Source organism: Anopheles cruzii, chromosome 3, assembly GCF_943734635.1.
Source record: "Anopheles cruzii chromosome 3, idAnoCruzAS_RS32_06, whole genome shotgun sequence".
NCBI classification, from domain to species: domain Eukaryota; kingdom Metazoa; phylum Arthropoda; class Insecta; order Diptera; family Culicidae; genus Anopheles; species Anopheles cruzii.
The window spans coordinates 64,390,857-64,404,074 of NC_069145.1; the positions used below are offsets into that span (position 1 = coordinate 64,390,857).

The 13,218-nt window shown below is 45.5% G+C and overlaps 2 protein-coding genes across 3 annotated transcripts; both read left to right on the plus strand.

The window, feature by feature from the left end:
- LOC128275479 (eukaryotic translation initiation factor 4E-binding protein) lies at positions 1–5,956 on the plus strand. Its single transcript, XM_053013994.1, has 2 exons — positions 1–503; positions 4,713–5,956. The coding sequence occupies exons 1-2, from the start codon at positions 356–358 to the stop codon at positions 4,931–4,933; spliced, it is 369 nt and encodes a 122-aa protein (XP_052869954.1). The 5' UTR covers positions 1–355; the 3' UTR covers positions 4,934–5,956.
- A 666-nt stretch (positions 5,957–6,622) lies between these two features.
- LOC128271455 (NADH dehydrogenase [ubiquinone] 1 beta subcomplex subunit 10) lies at positions 6,623–11,699 on the plus strand. 2 transcript variants are annotated; one of them, XM_053008993.1, is made up of 5 exons: positions 6,623–6,650; positions 6,724–6,830; positions 7,087–7,222; positions 11,225–11,364; positions 11,431–11,699. In XM_053008993.1, exons 2-5 carry the CDS (start codon positions 6,743–6,745, stop codon positions 11,565–11,567), a joined length of 501 nt encoding a protein of 166 aa, XP_052864953.1. In that variant the 5' UTR covers positions 6,623–6,650; positions 6,724–6,742; the 3' UTR covers positions 11,568–11,699. The 2 variants fall into 2 exon arrangements, with proteins under 2 accessions (XP_052864953.1, XP_052864952.1); XM_053008992.1 differs by lacking the exon at positions 6,623–6,650 and having other exon boundaries at positions 6,663–6,830.
- The last annotated feature ends 1,519 nt before the right edge of the window (positions 11,700–13,218 follow it).

Here is a 13,218-nt window from a genome sequence, read left to right on the forward strand (position 1 = left end):
GGATGCGGTCAGGGATTCGTCAGAACCAACCCCCGTACGGAAGGAAGCTACGATCTGCGACGCCACACCATCGCGCTCGGAACTCTCTACAGTCTTCTTCGTAACTACTGCCAGGCGAAAGAGAGAACTTAGCGAGCATCGTCCATGTGGACCGTGTCTGCCTGACTGAAACGCGCGTATTATACACAGCCGATTACCCCAGAGAGACACCCCAAAGGTCCTGATAGTACAAAAGAAGAAGTGTAAACACACGCGTGGAACGTTGTCCTGCCTGCCACAGCACCGCCGCCAAAGCAATCGTCCGACCAGGCCTGGAACACAGTATTTTTGAAGCCAAACACACACCCCTCTCACGATGTCTGCGTCGCCGATCGCTCGCCAGGCTTGCGCCTCCATCACCCAGGTCATCCCCTCGAAGCGGGTGCTCATCCATGACTCCTCGGAACTGCCCGATCTGTATTCGTCGACACCCGGTGGAACCCTGTACTCGACCACTCCCGGAGGTAAGCGAAAGTGGCGTCTGGAGTTAGTGGTTAAGGGCGGAAGTGATGTGTTGGGCGGGGGACCTCTGGTCTGGAGACGAGCCAGAACGCACGTACGCACCGGGAAAAAGGGCCCGGCGGCCACACCAGTGCGCACTCTCTACGCGCGCGGTCTTCTGTGTGTGTGTGTGGTGCTCTGTGGATGTGTGGTGTTTTGCGAGTATCCCTTGATTACACACCGGGGCTACACACGCTCCAAGTAGGGCTTTGTTTTGACCGTGATTTTCCACGATAAATGAACCGACACACACACACACATCGAAAAGGGCGACCTTCAAGGATGCGCCCAATTTTCGTGCTCTCCGACACGTCGTCGGGCTAGCTGGCTGGTGTTACGTAAAGCAGGGAACTACGCAGTACGCGAACCACCACACGTTGCGGTTGTTCTAGGCCTTCTTTGTTGCAGGAAGCTCTCGACTGTCAAAAGGGTTCACAAAACATCGGACAATCTGGGGAGTTTGGGGACGGTTGCGTCAGCTTTCAAATAATCCCGAGTCGGCACAGACGTTCTGGCGTTCTGATTGCCCATCGAATATCTTGGCTCAGCTTCGAGCGTCCACATCGGAACTTGCAGGATTTTGTATCGCGTTCAACCGGCACACCTAGCGGTGTTCGAACGTGTGGTGTGTACGTCAAACTGAAGGGCTGGAAACCATTTCCCCCAGCCACATGTTGGTTCCAGACAAAGAGCTATAAATCTGTCCAATTTCCCGGCAAAAGCCACAACGAAGGCAGAAGGGACCATTGCTTCCGCGTTTCGGGTTTCGGGTGGTGGTGAACAACGAAATTGTAGTCGGTGTTGCGGGGGGTTCTATTTTTAACATCCCACCGCATGATGATGCGCGCTGAGCGAACTACGCCGCGCCGCGACGCATACGCGCAATGTTTTGCTCCGCGTACGTCGTCGTCTCGTCCGTCGTGGTGCCTGTCACAGCCCCCCCTCGCAGGAACGGCGCGTGGTCGTCACACCACCAGAGAGAGACCGTCTTTCTCGCTGTGTGTGCGCCGGGGACAAAGACCGCTCCCGAGGCCACCTCTTTCGTGCCGACCACTACCGACGATCGCGCGCGCGCACACGCTGCGAATCTATTTTATCGGCGATCGCTTCACGCACACCAACGCACAGCATGCGCGCGAGATGACGATCTCGTTCCGTGACACTTAACATGGGGCGGTTGGGTCGGTTCCCCCATATGTTCTCTGGGGAACGTTTCTTTCTTCGGTGGTGACACCGAATGCTAATATGAAATCTTTGCACGGACTCCGGCAGCAGGCATTGCGTGTGGGGGGCGGCCGCCCGACCCCACTGCGTGATGATCGCGAATCTCGTGAAACCGGTTCCTCCCACCGGACTACCGTTTTTCGAGTGCGCGCGCCGCTTGCGGGGACCATCAACGGATTTTTGTGGCAAGTCCGCTGGAACCAGCGGTGGCCGGAGCGCTATTGGACGGATTGGGAAACGTGGACCTGTGTGGGGAGGCTGCTGTTTGATATTTGAATGAATAATCTCTCTTGGGACCTAATGGGCAAGAATTGCCTAACCCTACCAAAGGCCCCCCGGGCTCGGAGCTTGGCGGGGTTGATGGTTCCGTAATCTTTGACCAGGGTTTACGAATGGTGAAACGATAACGGGAAGGATGTTGAACTGATGTCCCTAACAGGCCCCAATCTAAGGAGAAAGAGAAGGCTTTTCGTGAAGCGTACCGGCAACCTTCGAAATTAGGACCCCATGCACACTATTGGCTAATTATTGGCGACGTCAACTCACAATCTTATCTCGGATATCGCAAAGTAGTAAAACTGCAAAGCAGCGCTAAGGTCAGAGCTAGGGTCTGCTAGAGAATCGCCACCGCTACGCGGCGAGATTGCTTCTCTGGTCCACGGGACAGTAATCCGTGATATGGGTGCTATATTTATCGACCATTGTGTGTAGGCTAAGAAAAAATAACAACACAAGTCCACTCCAGCAACTTGTCGGCAGCTCCATTCGACAGAAATCCCAAAATGGGTTTCGAAAGTCACGAAAGGAAAGGCGATGCCCGCAAAAATCAAATACAACTTATTTTTAAACAATGTTTTCTGTAGGTAGGCCCAAAAAAGGGAATTCAGGTCTGTGGATCTTCTGTGTGTATTGTGGAACCAACCAAACAGTGTCCAGTGATGTGTGTGGAACCCCCCCCCCCCCCATAACAGGACCGATTTATTTATGGTTCTTAAGTGACTGCTACGCTTTTTGGCCTGTATCTGGAACCACTCGGTGCCCGCGGTGCGTTATCTGGGGCATTGTCGTCTAGTTCTACTTTCGACAGTTTCGCACACGACGACGGTGTTCCGTGTGGCCTTCCTGAGCCGTTATCTTTCCCGTCACCCAGAGCTATATAAACCTCTTTTCGCCCCAACGTGAAATAAATGTACAGAAAAAGCCAGAAAAAATCGCTTTCGACTGCGAGATTAGCATTGCGCGGCCAACGATCGGCAAATCATTCTGACTTGCTCTCAAGGCTTTTTCGACCGCTTCCCCGGCGTATGTCCAATCTTATCGGCGGTCGGTCACCGCGGCCGCGGAACTCTGGAACTTTTTTTGTAAAGACCCCATCCCGTTTGGCAAATTTTGACCCTCGCAGGAAGGGAGAGTGCCGAGTGACGGGTGTAGTGCTGGTATCGCGCAGAGAAGGGCCACCGCGCTTCTCCATGCCCGGTTATATAATGCGATCAAAGAAGAACCCGCTTCGGGCGAGACCCTCAAAACGCTGCCAGGGGCACGCAACACGCATCTGGCAACCGCAGAGAAAAGTGCGGGGTTGTAAATCTTTGGTAATTTAAAAATAACTACCCACAGCGAAAGAGAGGCTTACCAGAAGATTGCTGTAGCACAAATCAGGTTCCTTGCTTTTGCACGGCGGCATGGGCGCCTGAGGTTAAAAAGGGGCTAACCTTTACCCAGATACTTAATTCTTGCCTCATAATTCTAGCAGCGCGTATCTCTAGAGCACCACTTGCACCACTCGACCGTTCCGTATGCTTGCCTCCATTTCAGTGGGCTCTCTCCGGTGCGTCGTTGAAGACACTTGTGTGTCGTCCTGTCCCAATTGATTTTGATGACCCTCCGACTAGTTTCTGGGATCGGTTTTCCAATTTATACGATGTCCAGCCACTATTCTTGCGAAGCGCGCTGTGTGGCGCACCATAAAGGGAGGAGCGGCATCTGGTTAACTCCCTATGTGTACGCTCTGACCAACCTCGCCACGAGTTGCGAACGCGAAACAGTATGGACCACATTACACATTAGTTTGTGGCCCACTTTTATGGCAGACAGAGCGAGAGAGGGCAACCGAAGTTAAATTTAGTCCCTTTTTTTGCGCGCTTCCACAACACTGTCGTTGTTTGTGGGGCCGCGGCCCATCAATTGGCTGTAACTGCTGCGCCTTTGCCAGACAAACTGTGTAAGGACACTGTGTGTGTGCTGACGAATTGTGTTTGTTGAGGGTAAACAAAACTACCCTCTTAACTTATCGAACCCCTCCGCGGATGGGCCCGGACACGGTTGACAGACAAAATGAGATGCTCTATGCAGGTATTCAAGGCGTTGTAAAAATCGGATTTAGGTTATCAGAGTTAATCCGGTAAATTCGAAGGTGCCGAGCATGGCCTGTCTGTTCTACACGGATCGAAAATACGTCTTCCCAAAGGCGAGAGAATAGATTTGGGGCCTCGCTCTCTGTAGACCTGTGGAGCACACCGCCACTAGCGATTCAACCACCACTACGATGGCGGCGCGATCGTCAATTATCATCATCGGTGGGTTTCGGGAAGAAGGATTACCACTGCAGGCTGTGTGTGAGGTAACGGAGAAGTGTCTGGGGTGTGTATGCTCGACGCCTCGGACATGAAGAAGATACACACAGGCATGGTGGTGCGCTCTCTAACGGTGAAGGTCAAACTGATCTAGCGAAATGTGATATAGCGCTCCGCAAAATTGCATACATTTGCCGGAGGTGTAGAGTATCGTTTGGCTGGCGGAGGCAGTAAAGGGGTTGATGTGACGGCGCACTAGTCAGTTCTGTTCCCCAACACGGGTTGAATAATGTTTTCTTTATCGTTCGAATGAAAACCACTTCGATTTCATGATTTTACTTATGTTTGCTCTTTTTCATGTCCCCTTCTCCACAGGCACTCGTATTGTGTATGAACGTGCGTTCCTGATGAACTTGAAGAACTCGCCACTGGCCCGTACCCCGCCGAACAACGTGCCACTGAATCTGCTGCGGGGCAGCCCCACCGGTGGCAGCGTGACCAAACCACTGTCATTGAAACCGATTCAGCAGAAACCGGCACGCAATTCGCCGCCGAAATACGAGGACCACCAGGAACAGTTCGACATGGACCTGTAAACACGTGCATGCCCGGTTGTGTTCGATTTCCGAAAGCGACACAACATACCGGTGGCGCATCCGGCTTCCCGGTTTCGAGAGATAGAGAGGAATGAAGATGCGCCCGGTTAACTTTTTTAAAGAGCGCGGCGGCGATACACAAACCGATCGTTTCTTAGTTTAGCGTTATCTCTGTCTGAAATATTTTGTAAGCAGCAGCTAGTATGGAGAATTTGCGGCATTGCTAACAAAGCACCCAGAGAGAGAGTTTAGGTTTCGATAATCGTTGGATGTAGACTTTATAAGTTTATCGTTCCTTCGGTAGTAAGATTAGCATCTTTCATTAGGCACTAGCGTTATGTTGGTCCGCATCGCCAGAACGGCCACTGGTTAGACGATCATTCGGAACTCCCCAAATGCCCCGAACCACAAGCCAGAACCAAAAGTGCGTTTCGTCATTGGGGGGTGTGCTGGAATTGGGAGCACCGGCGGGAGGTTTGAATGTTGATCAGTAACCCACTGGTGATTTGTGATATCCATGAATGAATTTCATCGGCCTTCATCGATATCATCGTGGTGGGGTGAAGGAATCTTTCATGTTTGTATTTTGTAAGTCAATCATTTCGCTGTATTCAAGAGTAAGGAAGAGGGAACGTAAATTGTTTTTTGTTGTCAGTTTTTGTAAGGTCGGAGCCACAAACGTTCAGAACCTTTTAGAGAAAGCGGAGAGAACTTGTCGGAAAATTTGGAGTCAGCTATTTGCATGTGAGCTAACCGCTTACCTAGCCTTGCAGATCACCAATTAATCGTAAAGTGTAATGTGCATAGTAGTGCTGCAGCGCGTGCATTGTCGTCGTCAAGTATTTTTGACTACTTCTCACTGTTGTTTGCATGTTTTTTCTTTTATTCGTGCATTCATGCCGAACAATTTGGATGTGACCTAAGCGAGAGACACACGACATTGTAGGGTTTAATTCCGTAGCAATAATACACCTGATGAGATCACTGAATAGGGTACAAAGTAAATGATGGATGGTTAGGACATTTTTGTTTGTTTGTTTCCTTTTATCATTCTTGAGATTTAATATAATCTAGTTATTGCTGCATAGCGGAACATGAATTCAGAACTCAGCTGAAAAAGGAACAACACAAAGAGGTAGAATTGAATTTTAATGTACTGAATCTACGACACAGTCAGATAGATGATCACTGATCGAATGGGAACCTACTAAAAAGGGAGAAGTGTAACACATAGCACTGCAACAAGCTGACAGTAAACTTATGTATCATGTCGAAATAAACGAAAACTCTACTTATGATAAAATGGTGTTTACAATGGCTCGTGAGGTAAACAGTGAGATCGTTCTAAACCATTTACTTACTATTCGGTCCTTCGTGTCATACGACTTGTTCCTAAATATAATTTCATTGTTTAAATTTGAACGAACTTTTCCTAGAAGGTTTAGATAATAAGCTCAACTACGTTTGTAGGTGTTACATATACAAAATATAGTCCGTATTATCAAACTCCTGACGATTGAACTATTTATTCAAAAGATTTATTAAAATTACTCAACGGAATTTGAGAAAGTTTGAATCAATTTGTTCCGATTGTTTATCCGTACGCCCAGCTACAGTCACTAGGCACTCTCTGAAAGGTCTCGCTGACAAACTGACAGCACAACTGACAGCACGCAGTCGGTAGCTGTCAAATTCTCTAGTCGGTTCGGATCTTAAGGTTCGTAGGAATCTGGTTGCGCAAAAACATACGTAAATAACCAACTAAACGGTTAATATCTTTCCTCCAACAGTCGGCAAAACCTAACCAAGATGCCGGAGGCTCCAGCACGCAATCCATTGGATAGCTTCATTAACGCCGTCCACGCCACGATCGAAGCTCCCGTAGTCTGGTTCCGGGGTGAGTAGAGCAATGTTTTGGAAGATACATTTTCTCAAATTTACTTATAATTTGTGCACCGTGGTTGATTTATCGAAGCATATTTGCTTCTTTCTATAGATATTGTGTTCTCTGCTATGGAATAACGTGTACAATATTCATTTGCCTTGATTTTGTCACCCAAAAGTTTCATTACATAATTCACCCTAACCTCCGGCATGGGCTGCCGGACGAATAAAAACAATACGATTGATGTAAACAAATCCGGTTCTTTCAGAGAAAATTGTCGAACCCAACCGGGAGACCTATCCGTGGTACCATCAGCAGTACCGTCGGGTTCCGTCGATCGACCAATGCTATACCGACGATGCGGTTTGCATTTTTGAAGCGAACCAACAGTTCAAACGTGATAAGTAAGTAGACGTGGGTTGTAGCTGATCGCGATGTAAAAATGTCCAAAGATAGGACTGTCTCCCATTAAACTTTTATGTTAATGTGAAGTCACCAAAATGATAAGTGATGTACTGCAATTTTCATTCATCCTGCGGAATTTAATGAGTCAAAAAATGTGCCAGAGGTATGATAAAAGCGAGACAAAAGGCAGTCCTACAGTCCAGTAAAATGCATAATGCTAGAAAAGTCATTTATAAATAGAGTCGATGCAGTGGAATCGAATCCTGTATAATTCATGTGCTGCTAGTTTCAAATTTGCAACCACCGAGCATCGGGTGGTGCAAATCAAGTGAATTTATTGTTATTAAATTGTCTATATTGTTATTAAATCAAGTTATTTCATTCTAAGCATTTAGCACACAACATTTGTTGTCCTTAAGGATTGAAGCCTCTTTAATCTTCTTTGTGATTTAATGCCGTTAATAATGCTTTGTAATATTTTAAGCTCAATTTTCCAAAAGTACTCGTCGACGATGCCTTTGTTACTAAAAAGCTATATTGCTAAAAATCTGTATTGTGAGGAAAACAAACGTCTGTAAACTCAACACACTGTTTGATAAGGGATCTTTGATGTATTTCATACAAAAAATCCTTTACATAGCGCGTAAGCTAAAAAGCAGTCACTTCATCAATAGTTGTTTGATCTTTTGTTGATCGATCACTAGCGCTGGCATGAAAAAGCACTCTTATTCTAGTCCAATCGCACGTAGCAATTATTTAGCCACATCGTTTCCGTGTCATCGATGTGCACTGGCAGACGAGATGAAACGACGCTCCACGTGGTAATTCGGAGTGTCGGCTTGATTGGCTGGATTCCTCTGCAATGAGCATTGCGATCAATTATCCATCGATCGTTCTTGCAGTTCGAACTCGGTAGTCTCACGGCAACATGTACCTTCCATTTCGCGTATGATCGTTGATGACTGTAAATTGAAACCAAAAATAAATCATTAAGCACTGTCGGGCCACTATCGATGAGGGACCAAATACCAGTCGCATACAATTATTCACAAGCACAGCGCGCAACAACTAATACTCGATCGGTTATTCTTGCACGCGGAAGACGCAATAGCATTATCCTGATTCAGTCAATCGATGGCCTATCGGATCGAAAGGGAATGGACGCACGCACGGCACACAGTATGATACAATAATACGATACATCGGTTTCACAGAGCATACAACGCGAAGGGCACTAGAGACACTTATTGACGATGTTGTTGAGAATGGTGAAAATTTTGATCAATATCAAGTAGAAAAGGTTTCCCCTACCCAGCCGGAACATGCCCCTTTGAATCGGGATGCACCTCTTCACGCGCACTTCGGCGGTGTTTTTGCTGTACTTGGTGTACTGTTTCGGGTTTGGAGCGTTGCCCATCGCTGCCGTTGGCTGAGGAAGGGCTGCTTCCTCTGGTTCGTGATGCCCTTGGTTGAAATGCAATGCCTCGGAAGGTTACTATTCCGTTTCGAGTGCTCAATACGAAAGCCGATCGCGTGGAAGATCGACCAGCGTGCGAACCGTTGGAACAGAATTTAGACACTGGCTGCACTTGCAGGCACGAACGTCGATTCGTGTTCGATTCGGTGTGCCGATCGTGGTTCGACGATCGATAAAGCAGATCATGGAATGTGGGCGATGCCATGGGTGTGGTCAAAAAACGTTTCAGACGAAGACAACACCAGGTAGACAACGATTGACATTTGTTCGATTAAAGGCACCCACTGTGCGTACGATGGATAATCGGCTTCCATTACTTGGGATATTATATTCAACAGCAGTGCTATATTTTGCCAACGGTAATTGTAAATATCCACACTAACTACCGTGTTCTTCGTTCTCGATTTTGCGTTTCGGTGTGCGTTTGATTATTGGCCGGACGTATTTATTGGGTGCTTATAGTCCTCAATACTTCGGCAACATTCAAAGGGGGTCGTTAAATGGGAAAGCATAATTTTTACAACACTAGATGAAATTTAAAAGCGCAAACAGCATCGAATCATTAAAGCTATTAGCTATTAAAGAAGCGCGATGTACATTTTTCAGTGTAAATACGACAACGCCCGTTGGTATCGACCTTGACATCGGTTGCGCCTTTAAATGAATTTGGCCAGTTTGAAGTGAAAATCAAACATACAACCAGTTAACGAAACCCGGTTAACTACAACCAAACAAAGTTGTGCTTCGCAAGCATATCGCCCGACAAACCAATGCCATGATCATCTGTTTTATGTTGGGATCGAGCCGTGTGCTGCAAACGAGCAGCAGACGAAGGCCCAGAGCTACTTTCACCAACCATGCGACTGGCTTGTCCGTATGTTTACAATTGGATCGGTCGCGCACGTTGCCAAATTTAACGAAGTAACTTATCCGTATCGGTCTCAGACACGATCGCAACACGATCGGTTTTCGACGTGTGTGGTGGGCGATCGTTGTTTAAATGAAGCGATCGTTGTTTTAATGAAGCGATTCTAATTAATTGGCATTTTCCTGGTACAAACTGACGCATTCGGGTGGAGCTTTACACTTTGCAAAGATATTGTGGTCTTTTTGCGTAAGGGGTTTCTCAAATGTCTTCTGGCAGAATGGAGATCGTTTCGGTTGGCACCGTCGAAAGATGATCGGTTAAAGATGCTGGTTTGCTATCTTTTCTTTTCTTGGGGCGTAAACTTAACGAATTTGCTTTCTGCGCGCGGAGTAGAACTAACATTTGTTTTGCCCGGACACAAAAAACTGGGAAAGGTCGAGAAACATAAACAATTCAATTGAAACATTGACCAAATGATCACATTGGAAATGGAAGCTTATCTGTGTGGTCGCGGACGCGTTAGACAAACGTAAATAAAAGTATTTTTCACCGGCTTTCCCAATCAAAATAAGCTCGTATGATCATTCGAAATGGAAACAATATCATGTTGTCTACATTCATGGGTTTGTTGATTCGGCACAAACTTTGGCATTACGAACACATCCTGTTTCTGTTTGTTGGTGTGGCGCGATAATGTGAACTATTTATGTGCAAGAGATTGCCGGTGTGTTGGGTTTCGCTTATTTTGGTTACTTTAAACGGTATGCTGATCGAATATATTTATTTAGCGAATTGAAACATCATAGAGAGATGCGAAAGCTTACATATAAAGCTAGAATCATGCCTATTGAGTAAATTTATTCACGCTCATGTAATTTGATATCATTTGTAAATCCAATCAAAAACAATAAATTCGCTTTATATCAGTCTGATCGTTCGTGTTACACTCTTTCACCAAATATATTGTTAAAAGTAAACGAAATTTGCTCAACGAAATTACTTATCCTAAAAAGAATTATGTTTCAACTCATTGTTTCTGCAATATTATTTTGGTTGTTTTTTCTATAGGATGACTGTTTCCTCCTGCTGTTTTATTGAGCGATCATCACGGCGAATTTATCACAGTGCATCCATTAACCGATCCAAACTGTTTGCGTATCGAATAACACAGTGTGTGGTCGGGGTTAGGCTTTTAAACCGATGTGAATGTTTCCATCGATCGATTGACTGATCGTTGATGGATCAACTGCCACGCAAAAACATCTTTCCGTCCATCAGCAGCAAGCGAAACGGATTATTTACCACGAGTGGAAACATTTCCTTTGGTCGAATAAATTAATTGTTATATAATTGAATAATGCTGATTGGTGAAACACGTTGGTGGTCACTTTTTAATCTGAAAACCAGAATCGGAACCATGATGAGTATCATCAACGATCGTTTGCAAACACAGAAGCAATCGCCACCTTACTCTCATCAACCACTTGACCGTGGCCGCTCTGGAATCGATATTCCGCTAATAATTTGCACTCATTTAGCATGAGCAATAAATAAAACACTAGAGTTGTGACCGTCGGAGGCTAGGGATGTTAGAAGCTATTTATAATATTCTATTTTATTTTGCTTTTCTAATCGTCATCTATTTTTTAATTCTAGATTGGTAGACAATGAAATCCTTGCAATCTTGCGCCAACGCTTGGAGGATTGTGTGATGTACGAACAGCCGGATCACGAGCGGAAGTGCCAATCGATCCTGCGTACCTACGAAAAGGGCGCCGAAAATTGGTTCATAAAGTGTACGTTTCGAGCGGTTGGGTAGCACATCCAATGCCCTAATTTATCACTTCCTCCTTCACGAACAGATGGTGATCTTGGTGGTTACGCGAATGCCAAGAGCGCGTACATGAAGCAGAAGCACCGCATGATTTGGGAAAGACGTCACGGAACGGTCGGCAGCGGCATGAAGACTACCGGCGATGACGAGGCTGCCGAACACTAGGGGTGCTTTGGAGCGGAAGTGTAGCCAGCTGTACGCAAGGCAGTGGCAAACCGTAGTGAAAACGTGGAGTTTATGTCGCGCTTACAATGTTGAATTGGAGTGTAAATAAAAGAGCAAACATAAATACATCAATTTATTGTTGTGAGTGCGGGTAATTTCTTATGTTGAAACGATTTCGTGGGAAGTCTTTGTTTTCTACTTTTATTGCTTATATCAACAATAGAATCAGAACATGGATCTGGGGCGCACACGAACCGTACAAAATCAGTTTGACATTAATCTGTAATGTCTAATCGTTTATGAGTCCGCGGACTCAAAATAAGTTTGCGCTGTTCATTGTAGTGTTTTTCCTTAAGACCCTCGTCCTGTATTTATTTCTAAATATTTTCTCTTAAAACCGCAAAAGCCGTCTTCAGAATTTTCTTTATATCCGTGGGAATTGGAAAGAAATTGGCCACCGAATGAAATGGGAGGAAATTAAGGTAAGACTCGTAGCAATGCACACAAAAAAATCAATTTCCGTTGAAAGCTTCACGAAATACTTTTGGGAAAACGCTTCTCGCGCTTTTTTCTCGACCTAACGCAAAGGTTTTCGCATGGTACACCACTTCTTAGACATTCCAAGCTCTACACAGTTAACAGTTAAAATAACCGTTATAATTCCTTTTTCTCTTGTCGCAACGTTGTCTTCGTTATATCCAGTTTTCTATGTTCCTCAAAGACAATGTTTAGTGAGCAATGACTTTTATTGTACTGATTCTAACAAATGCTATTGATTCTTTTTATGAGTTTTCGAATGATATGATAGTGCAGATAATGAATGGAACGCTTTTTTACAGATTTTGCACACATAAGGCTTTTCACCGGTATGAGTGCGAATGTGATTGTTTAGGTTGGATAACAGTGCAAACTTGGACGGACAATGCGGACACTGTTTGTATTCGTCCTTGTTGTGAATTTTCTTGTGATCTGCCAGATTGCTTAAAGACCTGAATGCTTGCTCACATATTTTACACACAAACGGCTTTTCACTAGTATGAGTGCGAATGTGATTGTTTAGGTTGGATAACACTGCAAACTTGGACGGACAGTGCGGACACTGATGATGTTGGTCCTTGTTGTGGATTTTCTTATGTTGTCCCAGATTGCTTAAAGACCTAAATGCTTGGTCACATACTTCACAAACAAACGGCTTTTCACCGGTATGAGTGCGAACGTGATTTTTCAATGTGGACAACTGTGCAAACTTGGACGGACAATGCGGACACTGATGATGGTGGTCCTTGTCGTGGATTTTCTTATGTTGTCCCAGATTGGTTAAAAACCTGAATGGTTTGTCACATATTTTACACACATAAGGCTTTTCAAGAGTGTGAGTGTGGATGTGATCCTTTAACTCTGAAGGACGAGCAAATTTCGAAGGGCAATGCGGGCACTTATGATTCTTGTTGTGACGCAGAGAATGCTTCCGCAGAAGTTTGGATGATCTGAAGGCTTTGTCACATATTTTACACACAAACGGCTTTTCACCAGTATGAGTGCGAATGTGATTGTTTAGGTTGCATAACACTGCAAACTTGGACGGACAGTGCGGACACTGATGATGTTGGTCCTTGTTGTGAATTTTCGAATGAAGTGTTAGTGCAGATGA